This window comes from Abramis brama, assembly GCF_963993115.1.
Source record: "Abramis brama genome assembly, chromosome: 2".
NCBI classification, from domain to species: Eukaryota; Metazoa; Chordata; class Actinopteri; order Cypriniformes; family Leuciscidae; genus Abramis; species Abramis brama.
In genome coordinates this window covers 22,474,994-22,487,278 of record NC_139964.1, presented here as the reverse complement: position 1 = coordinate 22,487,278, position 12,285 = coordinate 22,474,994, and the positions used below count along the sequence as shown (strand labels likewise).

General features: G+C 35.9%; 2 protein-coding genes across 3 annotated transcripts in view; both read right to left on the bottom strand.

Moving 5' to 3' along the window:
- LOC311076523 (uncharacterized protein) overlaps positions 1-12,285 on the bottom strand; it is a 70,578-nt gene that overhangs the window by 37,476 nt on the left and 20,817 nt on the right. The window lies entirely within an intron of this gene.
- On the bottom strand, positions 7,944-11,674 carry LOC311076541 (uncharacterized protein). Its single transcript, XM_084104866.1, has 5 exons — positions 11,284-11,674; positions 10,638-10,937; positions 10,432-10,553; positions 8,527-8,630; positions 7,944-8,322 (listed from the first exon to the last, which is right to left on the bottom strand). The coding sequence occupies exons 1-5, from the start codon at positions 11,390-11,392 to the stop codon at positions 8,190-8,192; spliced, it is 768 nt and encodes a 255-aa protein (XP_083960992.1). The 5' UTR covers positions 11,393-11,674; the 3' UTR covers positions 7,944-8,189.

The following is a 12,285-nucleotide window of genomic DNA, read 5'->3' as shown; positions in this document are numbered from 1 at the left end:
TGCGTTATTTTCCTGTAATCAATGTAAATCTGCTGTGAAACAATCTGTATTGTAAAAAACGCTGTAGAAATAAAGGTGACTTGTCTTGAAATAATTTTGTCAGATAAATACCTAAGTTTAGTGTTTTGTTCTTCCCTCATATTTTAAAATATTTAAAATATATAATGTAAAAATATGTTCCTCATAATTTGATGGTTCAAGCAAACTTGTAGCGTCATTTAAAAAAGAAAAGAAAAAAACCCCTCTGCACATCACTTTTGGCCACTACTGTATGTTTGGTGTTGTCAGAGTCACAATAGTGCTATTTCAGACCCTGCATACTATGAAGTCTCAAGTCATCACCGGTGCACTGCTGTATTTTTACAGTCACCAAAAATGTATTCTTACTTTCATTTAATTTCATTGCTAAAATATTTCTTAAAGGTTAGCAGAGGTGGAAAGTCCAGGGGTCAGAAAGTAAAAGTCCTGCCATATGTTTATTCCACCCATGAACTCACGTAGCAAAAACTCCAGTGTTAAATGAACTCTCCTGGGAGTTTATTTGGCTCCAGACTCAAGAGTGTTAAAGTTAATGAGATAATTTAGTGATTGATTGAGTGATGATTGAGCATTATTGAAGACACCTGATGTTAACAAGCAGAATCACCAAAGGAGAAAATCTCATTTTGTAAAAGTTACCATTATGGTGATCAGTGTTGGGTTTATTTGGGTTAGATTTTGTTTGGCTGTTGTATCTGAGTTATAACTCTCAGAAGAACAAGATCAGGTGGTGTTGGTTATGTTTTGACATAATCATCATTTGACCTGAATCACAAAACTCATTTAGAGAGTTAGGTTTACCTTGTTGATTACAGCAGCCTGTGATTCTGCAGTATACTATTTTCAATATAATTTCAATATAAAAATCTAAAAAAAAAAAATCTTAAAAGTTGTTCTGATCAAAAGACTTTGAAAAAGTATTTTATTTGGACACACAGACATCAATAATCAGCCTGTGATTCTCAGCAATGGTGACAATAATAAAGCATGTTGCAGTGCATTCTGAGTGCCACCAATCAAAACTCGTTCATGGCTCCCATCATGCATTGCGGTGTGAATAAAGTATGAATTGTCTCACAATTGTAATTTCCTTTTCCTAATTGAATATTCTTTTAGTCACCATTGTTGAGATTCATACACTGAATCTTGATGTCTGTGTGTGCCTAATATATATACATATATTTTTTTTTTATCAGAACAACTTTAAAGAAATCATTTGAATTATATTGAAAAATCTGGATATTATTCTGTAGAATCACTGTGATGCAGTAATGACCAATATACATTTAAGTCAGAGATTAGGCTCTAAATGAGTTCAATGATTCAGGTCAAATGATGATTATGTTAAAATATAACCAACACCTGTTCACCTTTTCTCTTTGATCATCTGGCTGTTATAACTCAGTTACAGCAGCCAAACAAAATCTGAAGTTAAACATTTAAAGGTCAACTGCCCAACTAAATCAAACACTGGTCCCCATAATGGTGACTATAATTTAGATTTTTCTCATTCAGTGATTCTGCTTGTTAACATCAGGTGTCTTCAATAATGGTCAATCATCACTCAATCAATCACTTAATTATCTCATTAATTTTAACACTCTTGAATGTTAATTTAACACTCATATTTTAACACTTTAACACATAAACTCCCAGTTCATTTAACACTGATTTCACTAATTAGTTCTCTCTCCTGCTGAATTAGCAAATCCAGATGATTGGAACAAAATACTGAGGAGGACTTTTACTTTCTGAACCTGGACTTTCCAGGTTAGTAACAAAAATGATTACTGATGATCAAACTTTTGTCGTTTGTTCAACTCCGTCATCATTTAACTCCAATACATCATATTTTCGTTGAAAAGTGTGCGGCCTCCTCCTCCCTTCTGCCATCTTTTTACTCCTAACTCGGTTATAGGAGACCTCTCCAGCACTCTTAAATCATTTAGGAGCTGAGACCATGTATTGACACTTAGGCACCTTTATGAATCACACTTATTCTTAAGTTTAGGAATAAGATGATGAAATTCTTAGAATTTTTACAGACTTAAGACTACATTTTTACTATGAGTGGCTTTATACATACGGCCCCAGATGTTTTTCTTCCTCACTTATCACTTCTGTCCTCCCTAAAATAGGCCTAGCACTGTCCCTGGTCACAGACACTGAAATGTGCCTTTAATTTCACCAAGCTGACTGCACATTTAAAAGCCCATACACAGGTTGTGTTTTCAAGTCATTTCAAGTGAATGAAACAGTGATAGTGGTTGAGTTGTTTACTTTTTAATTAGTCTTCTCATTAACACCATTATTTTTTAATTCAGACCAATTTGATGCGCACGAAAATGAGAGGGGCGGGATTTATCCTGTGAGCAGCGTTGTTACATTTTTGTACTGTGGATTAATTTCTTATTTCAGTTTTTGGGGGGGGAAGCACTGCTTCCTTTGCCTCCTCGAAGGAAAAGCCGCAACGACAAGTTATGCAGAAGAAGCTAAAGCAGAAGTGAAAGTTCAGGGAAAAAAGTCCCGTTGTTAAATCAACACTTCTTTGCGTTTATATGGGAACCACCAGCAAAGGTTTAAAAGTAACACTGAAGCACGCTTAGAGTTAATTAGATAATTAAGTGATTAATTAAGAGATGAGTGTGCATTAGTGATAAACACCTGCTGTTAACAAGCAGAATCACTGAAGGAAAGAGAAACACAAGAACTACAACTGACTTCAGCCACAGTCTTAGATGAAATCAACTGAAGATAAAATAAGCAGAGGTGGAAAGTCCAGGTTCAGAAAGTAAAAGTCCTCCTCAGTATTTTGTTCCAATCATCTGGATTTGCTAATTCAGCAGGAGAGAGAACTAATTAGTGAAATCAGTGTTAAATGAACTGGGAGTTTATGTGTTAAAGTGTTAAAATATGAGTGTTAAATTAACATTCAAGAGTGTTAAAATTAATAAGCTAATTAAGTGATTGATTGAGTGATGATTGACCATTATTGAAGACACCTGATGTTAACAAGCAGAATCACTGAATGAGAAAAATCTAAATTATAGTCACCATTATGGGGACCAGTGTTTGATTTAGTTGGGCAGTTGACCTTTAAATGTTTAACTTCAGATTTTGTTTGGCTGCTGTAACTGAGTTATAACAGCCAGATGATCAAAGAGAAAAAGTGAAAAGGTGTTGGTTATATTTTAACATAATCATCATTTGACCTGAAACATTGAACTCATTTAGAGCCTAATCTCTGACTTAAATGTATATTGGTCATTACTGCATCACAGTGATTCTACAGAATAAGATCCAGATTTTTCAATATAATTCAAATGATTTCTTTAAAGTTGTTCTGATAAAAAAAAAATATATGTATATATATTAGGCACACACAGACATCAAGATTCAGTGTATGAATCTCAACAATGGTGACTAAAAGAATATTCAATTAGGAAAAGGAAATTACAATTGTGAGACAATTCATACTTTATTCACACCGCAATGCATGATGGGAGCCATGAACGAGTTTTGATTGGTGGCACTCAGAATGCACTGCAACATGCTTTATTATTGTCACCATTGTTGAGAATCACAGGCTGATTATTGATGTCTGTGTGTCCAAATAAAATACTTTTTCAAAGTCTTTTGATCAGAACAACTTTTAAGAATTTTTTTTTAGATTTTTATATTGAAATTATATTGAAAATAGTATACTGCAGAATCACAGGCTGCTGTAATCAACAAGGTAGACCTAACTCTCTAAATGAGTTTTGTGATTCAGGTCAAATGATGATTATGTCAAAACATAACCAACACCACCTGATCTTGTTCATCTGAGAGTTATAACTCAGATACAACAGCCAAACAAAATATAACCTTATTATTTTAATGGTCAAGAGCCCAAATAAATCCAACACTGATCACCATAATGGTAACTTTTAAAAAATGAGATTTTCTCCTTCAGTGATTCTGCTTGTTAACATCAGGTGTCTTCAATAATGCTCAATCATCACTCAATCAATCACTAAATTATCTCATTAACTTTAACACTCTTGAGTCTGGAGCCAAATAAACTCCCAGGAGAGTTCATTTAACACTGGAGTTTTTGCTGTGTGAGTTCATGGGTGGAATAAACATATGGCAGAACTTTTACTTTTTGACCCCTGGACTTTCCACCTCTGAAAATAAGACATTAAATCTGTGAAGATCTCAGCAGAAGAGGATTAAATAACTCCACAAACAGCATTACCAGCTTCACTTATTACTAACTGGATTGACATTATTTCTCTCATTCGTCTACAAAAGTTCTTTGTAAATGAAAAATGAAAAATGTTGGATCTGTGCTTTTGTAACAGGCTTTTTCTTAAAATGTTTTATACTGCCTCAAGTGACAAATGTAAAACTTTCTGAGAGATAAACAGATTAATTAAGATAGAATTACAATTCCTGCAAGTCCACAAGTTCTCCAATAAATAGACTGTCCACAGCGTGAGAATGATCTTTAGCCCCCTCTAGTGTATAAACATAAGCACACTTTCTGACATTCAGCTTTAACAGTGTTTCTTTTATGAGACACATGAAGTCCTTTTCATTTCTTAAACTGTTTTATTTTTAGTTGCAATACTGTGGTGCTCAGTGACAGAGGAGATGATGATCAGAAGAACAGAGACACTGAATGGATGCCTTCATACATCTATTCATCTATTACTCCAAGTGTACCAGATGTGGGCCGGATCTGGCCAACACTATGTTGCTGTCTGGGAATAACCTATTATAGAGGTAGAGTGGGGGGGAAACGCCCCCCACCTGTTTTTTCCCAAAATAACCACTAGAGGGAGTCAAGATGAATTTTTACTGTTGCTATGCACTACGTTGACAACGGGATATACACATCTCCATGGAGAAGAGCTGACACCCAGCAACATATTTGAAGAGAAGAGGATTACATGGTAAGTGCTATAATTTTCAGATATTAGTAAACAAGTGTTTAAGAGAATATTGTTCTGCAGGATATCACAGTGATGTATGATAGATGAATAGTGAAGTCTGTAGTTTGAGAGAACATGTTATTTATAAGGTATAATTATATTTAAAAAAAATAAAATAAAATAAAATAATTAAAAGTCATAGTTTGTGGAGTAAATCGGCCCCTACTCTGAGGGGTAAAACACCCACCAGGGGGGATAGTTTCTCTCTATCATAATTACTATAATAACATTTCTCTCTATCAAATCCTTTGTTTTACACTTACTGCAGTATAACTAGGTGGTAAAATCAAAATATTTGAATAAAACATGAAACTATCTCAGGTGAGCATTAGCTAGCTAGCTTGCTAGCACAGTTAGCTCACTGTTTGAAGGTGGTTAGGTGACCCAATGATAAAACATAGTGGCTTTTAATGCATTTATTGAATATATTTCACTACATAAATATACTAATTTATAAGTTTAATATTTATTTAGGAGTTTCTGTTTGTCTTGGTGATAGTGGTGAACAAATACATCAATTATCAACCCCGTATAGGCCTAGTGTAGAAATCTCATAATTTTTTTCTCTCCTTATAGATGCGGACATATAAAAGAAAAAGTAACTGTGATGCTTATACAGAGCAAGCTCTACAAAATGCCCTCAGAGCTATTGAAGAGGGAACTGCTTTGAAAGCTGCAGCCCATCAATTTGGAGTCCCCCCAAAGACCTTGAGGCGGCATAGGGATAAGAGAGTTTTGGAGCCTGGAAAGTTGTTGAGGCCGCAAAGCAGTTTTTACATCATCATTCGAGCTCCAGTTAACTGATCACATTAAATCAATGGAGAGGGCATTGTTTGGGTTTTCAATGATGGATGTAAGAAGGCTGGCCTTTGACCTGGCAGAGAGGTTAGGCTTGATCCATTGTTTTAATTCAGAGCGCAAGATGGCAGGAAAAGACTGGTTTTATAGTTGTCTAAGGAGACAAGGAACCCTGTCTGTCAGGACTCCACAGGCGACGAGCATATCTAGGATGGTGGGGTTCAACAGACCGAAGGTGGACCTGTTCTTCCGTATTTATGAGGACGAACGCCATAGGCTTGGCGAAAACATTGACCCCACCCGTCTGTGGAATATGGAGGAGGTGGGTGTCCAGAATGTACAGAAGCCAAACAAAATTTTTGGTTCAAAGGGGAAGAGGCAGGTGGCAAGAGTCACAAGTGCGGAAAGAGGCTTACTGTCACTGCTGCCTGTTCCATGAACGCCGCTGGGTAGTTTGTACCACCACTGTTCATTTTTTCAAGAAAACGAATGAATGAGCGCCTGCGGTATGGTTCCCTTAGCAGGATCAATTGGTGGAGTGACTGACACCATTGAATGCACTCCTCAGAGGCCTCACATTTTGATATTGGATGGCCACCATTCGCATAAGACCCTCGAGGCTGTGTTGCTTGCGAGAGAGCGTGGGGTGATAAAGATTACCATGTCCTCTTGACAGGCCCCAGTGGGGTCATCCATGGTCCCCAGCACTAGCGCCCGCTCCCAACCACAACCTGGGACAAGTCTCCAGAGGCCAGCTGAACATGGCAAGAAAAACTATGTATTCTAAAGAGCTTACTATAATTTGCCTTCCAGTCTCTTGAAGTTGGTCATTTAATTTGTATTACAACCTCTATTACTGTTAGGCTACTGTCATTGTCGTCATCATCATCATCTTCATCATCTTATTCATCACTAAACTGTGTGTTTGTACGTGTGTGTGTGTGTGTGTGTGTGTGTGTGTGTTCTTTTGACCCAAAAACATGTATTATTAAGCTATATGTACTATAAAGCAACATATTATAGTTTCGGCCCAGATCCGGACCACATCCAAGTGTACCAGATGTGGGCCGGATCTGGCCGACACTATGTTTCTGTCTGGGAAACTACAATAAAACAATCAACAGCCAAAAATTTGCCAAAATAAGAAACAACAAATTACTGACTGACTTAAATTACTGACTTCATAAATGTAGCATTTCTTCTTTAGATCCCAACACATGTACAGCTATTTCCTACGGATATATAAATACTGTTCATGCAAGACAAAAATGTATCTCAACAAGACAACTTGAATTATTTTATTTATATTCTAGGCAAATTTGAAATCTCCCGCCATCTATCTTTCAAACGAACACTCAGTGTCACATACTCATAAATGGTGATTTCCTCAAAGTGAGCATGTACCCTTCACTAACAGTCCTGAGAGAGGCGCTTTGTGGTTGCGTTGCTCACTTTCAGTTTTGTTTAGAACGAATGTTATTCAAGAGGCGTCGATCTTCCCCCGGGAGAATATTAAAGGAATTCTACATTTGAAATCGATCACACGATTCTCTGAAAATAGTACAAATTACAGTTATTCTTTAGAAATAGAATTATATTACTGTCAAAGGAACTTTCTTAGGTGTAAATGTTAGTGCTTGAACTTAAACACAACTACTGTACGTCTATAAATTACAAATACTATATTATACTATTTATATACTACAAACACTACTGCTGCATTGCGCTGGGCTGGAGGAAATATCTCGCCATAATCACACATCAGGCAGTAAATGTAAGAAAGCAATATGAAAAAAACAAAACAAAACTTTTTTTATTATTTTATTATTTTCATTTTATTATATTTACATTCTATTGATCCTTTAAAGTGAAAACAATTCAACTCAAAAGTTTCAAAGGCATACAACAATATAATACGGTGAATGACTTCAGACTTCTGTAGTTTATTGGCTCATGAAAAAAGCTAGAATAAGATCATATTTACAGCAACCCAGACAGCAACATAGTGTCGGCCCAGATCCGGCCCAGATCTGGCACACGTGTATTCCACACAGATGTGGACCGGATCTGGGCCGACACTATGTTGCTGTCTGGGAAGACATGAACACATTAGAGGTTTACCCAATCTGATGTTATAAGTTTATTAAAGCAATCATTTTTTTTTGGACAGTTTTACATTTTTCTTTTATGCATTCCAATTTGTGATTTGTTTATGTTATAGAAGATTATAAAATTAAACTGATACCAGTTTGAATAAAATTAAATTAGCAGACTGTTTTAAAAGATAGACAGTACAAAGATCAATTTTATAATCAAAATAAGATTGATTCCGTAAAATAATACAATTAAAAACATGACAGTACAGGATTAACCCTATTTTTCACAAACCCCTTTCCTCTTCTGAGAGCATGGGAGATCATTCCAGTTCTGGATGGAGTCTGAAGGAATCAGTTCAACACAGTCCTCGTCTCCATCTTTATCATTTGGCTCATCTTCATACCAAAACCTGAATAACATGTGGCAACAAGAGTAAATTTAGCACAGAAGCAAGAGTAAAAGAGAAAGTGCACAAACTTAACAGAGAGAAGAGTTTTGTTTTGCAAAAAAAATCTTTGGTTGTGGTGTTTGTGGAAGAGTTGTGTCTTCAGTTATTTTTTAGAGGTTGTGAGTCTCATGTTTGAAATACATTTGCACTGGTTGTATCTCTTACCCTTGATTCAGTGTTGAATTATCCACCCATTTCATGATCCCCTCGTTCTCAATGTCATACAAACCAATCCACACTCTCTCCTTGATGAATGAAGTTAAGTGCCTCTGTGTGTGAATATAAATGTAGAATATATATACGTTTACACCGCAATGATGTACAAAAAATGAAAAAGCAATGATCTGATCTGTTTATCATGTACAGGCCACAGCGTTGTCAAAACGATCCCTGTTCACACGGATAAGCAAAAAAGACTAAAAATCTGTATCGCTGTACAGTGGCGGAGCCAGGATTTTTTCATAGGGGTGGCCAGGCAAGGGCCAGCAACCAGTTTGGGCTGGCACAGAAGTCTTAATTATTTTTTGATAAAAAATAATTTGAATATAATGTATTGGACTGTTTTAGTGCCTACACAACTGAATAAAGTTAATTTGTACTTAATTGTAATTGAGTTAGTAGTGAATTAGGAATCATGGAATACTGAGTGAACTTTATATTTTTTTATTATTACCCACCACCTCATATTAAAATTAATTAAATAGTAATAAAAGGGCACACACTATAGCTAAAGTTCAACTTGCTTGTTCTACATTGTTGCATCTTCATGGATGAGATAACATGCAGATAAATACTGTAGTCCAAAGATTATTCAACCTTCAATGCGTTTTATATAATCAATGAACTCTTCAACCAATTCCGAGTTTGTCAAAAAAGTTTAACTTTCTATATTAGTTGTCAAAATAAATAATTGCAACAGTTCTATCATACCTAAATTAAAAAGGAAAACAAAAGTTCTCTTTTGAATCCCCATGTGCAAGAATGTGAACAAGGCAGAAGTCAACAGCACATAATGTAAAATTAACAAATTACAATTTTTTACAAATTAACAAATGAACGCAAAATGAATGCATATCTTCTAGTACAAATGCACAGTGCTCACATTTATTTGGACATTAAAATATTACATATCAGTTTGTGCCTTATATTGTGATCTCACATTGCAGAATAATTTAATCCAGACACATGTGACGCATAGTATAACAAATACATGCATGCAGTTTTGACAGCTTTAATCGCCTTTTTGATTCTTACATGAGTTAATTAACGGCAACTACGGCTACAGCACGCCACATTTGCGCGTAATGTGCAAGCAACGGCTGTCAGCCATATGACAGAAAAGTTAGTTTTACTGACATTTGGCCTGATAACATCTCATTTTACCGAAGATAGCCAACTGAATAAGGACAACACCGTTTTCTCAGCATCTGACAGAAGTGTCACAAGCTTTCACACACACCTTCTAAAATAAAAGTAGCATGAGAAAAAAAGAGAACTACGTTTGTTGTTGACTGCACTCTATTCGACTTACTCAAAACGTTCTTGCAACCAACCAGTTGAGAAAGATTGACTCTATATTTACTATGTGCGTGAGAAATGTCTCACGTTTTTTGTGGTCTTAAAGAGACGGTTCAGCGTTTTAAAAAACACAATTTTTGTCAATAAAAAAGAGACAGAAACAGCAGTTGTGAGAGGGGTGGCCAAAGGGGTGGCCAAGCTTAGACCAAGGGTGGCCACGGCCACCCCTGGCCACCCCCCTAGCTCCGCCAGTGTCGCTGTATGTATTGGTGATGTCACTTTGTAAAGAAATACTACACACCTATAGACAACTAATACGTATGCGTATTTGCACATTTTCACAAATGTGCGTTTTTTGCAGTTTACACGAACTACAAAACTTGCACTTTGAAACCTGTTTTCAAAAGTTTGCGTTTTCAGGCCCACAAAAAGCCGTTGTCATGTAAATAAAGGCCCACAATGCATAATAAGTTTCCTGATTTTAGTTGAAAATGGTGTCGTGTAAAGAGTGTGATTCCTCTCATTGATTAACAGTCACTCACACAAACTCACCTGTTTCTCTTCAGTGTTGATAATGACCAGATCAGCTCCTCGATCTCTGCAGAACTGCCTGCTCTCAGACCAGCTCATCGACTTATTGGATTTGAACAAACAAACAAGACCCCAGAGATTTCCTAAGAGATTGTTTAAGGTCCAATTCGATTAAGATAAAGAAAATTATGGAAAAAGAATCTACTTAAAAACAGATTCGTACTGACCTTGTTTAGATTTTTCCTTCTTCAGTTCTTCACTCAAAGACGCGACTCTGGTCTCTAAGTCCAGTTTCTTCTGATTCAAAGAGCTGAAGTTGTTCTTCAGTTGGTCTTTTTCAGTCATTAGATCAGTGTTCTTGTCCTGTAAGCTGATGATAGTGTGATTGAACTCTTCAACTGTGTTCTTGTAACTCTTTAACAGGTCTCTCTCTGCTGTGATGGTGATGTACAGTGTGATGAAGACCAGCAGAAGAACACAAATGAGCCCGAGACACACTGTCTTCAACACCAAACACCTGCGTCCTCCTGACAAACAGAGACAAAACACACACATATCAGTTAACAACAATTCACGCCATATTATTGTTTATTATTTTTATTATCTTTAGATAATGCAGTAAATAGTTTTTATATTATATTTGTTTATAGGACAAACAATGCCATATGATAAAATATCCAAAGAATGCTAAATAAAGAAATAAAAATAATAATTCCATATTAATTTGTTCAATTCAAAAGCAGAAACACTGACATATTGTTCTTAGAAATTGTATATTTGAAATTGTATGTAACAGGTCTCAGAAACATTAGTGACACCTTTAACAACATCATCTGTGACATCATTTCTGCTTTAAAGTAATTTTCTGCTTACTGCGCTTTTCATCTTTTCCTTCATCCTGGTCGTTACTCTGTGTTGGAGGTCCAGTTGTGTTCTTAATATCTCTGCGTTCAACATTTTGATAAATGTCCTCTGCATCCATTATTCACTGTGTCGGACTGTACGTCTTCACAGATGAGGTGTGGTCCTCAGAGTGATGAGTAGTGTTTTTACAGTAATGCGAACTCTAAACAGGAAGTGGTTTCATTTCACACTGGCCTTCAACAAGAAAGACAGACTCATACTACTGTGTTTGTGTATTGTACATTCAACCACATGTTATTTTCATGAGTGACAACAAAGTTGACATCTTTCTCTCTTCTGACTGCTGTAATCAATCAGCTGTAAGCAAATGGAAATACAAAAAATATTTTTGCTGTCTTCTCCCATTCATCACTATAAAAGTTCACTATGATTACTTTTTTGAATCTTAGAAACATGTAAAGGGTCCATAGCCTGCAGAGTTCACTGAGACGTCTAAACGCCGATAAACCTGCTCTCTGCTGCCCCCTTCTGGGCTGGAGGAAAGCTCTCATCAGACACACAAGAACGTAATATGAAAGGAAAATAATGCTCTGGGTTTATAATGCTAATAATGTAAAAGTAAAAGTAAACATTTAATTTCAAGGGAACCAATTCAACTGAAAAGCAGTTCCATAGTCTTTCAGTATCAGAATAACAGTGTGAATCAGGAAAACTTGTCATTTACTGTGATTGTCTTCTAGTATTTCAGAAAAATATGAGAAACAGGATGTTTTCAGTTATTTATTATTGCAATAAAAATTACTTACTCTTGTCTCCTAAAAAAAAAAAGAAAAAAAAAAGTATATATATATATCCTGAAGTTATTTTATGAAACGCTGACAGCAACTATCAGAAAAGATGACTACTAATTAACTAATGAAGCTGAAAGATATGAGTCCAAGCTATCATGAAGATGAAGGAAAGGATGTTATTTTTCACAAATCCATTTTCTCATTGCTGAGCACGGGATGT

Excerpts from the sequence above, each read along its gene's own strand:
- LOC311076541 (XM_084104866.1), bottom strand. The coding sequence starts at position 11,392 with ATGGATGCAGAGGACATTTATCAAAATGTTGAACGCAGAGATATTAAG. Across the intron at positions 10,938-11,283 it reads AGGAAAAGATGAAAAGCGCA|GAGGACGCAGGTGTTTGGTG; the intron begins GTAAGCAGAAAA and ends TCTGTTTGTCAG. Across the intron at positions 8,323-8,526 it reads AATTCAACACTGAATCAAGG|GTTTTGGTATGAAGATGAGC; the intron begins GTAAGAGATACA and ends CATGTTATTCAG.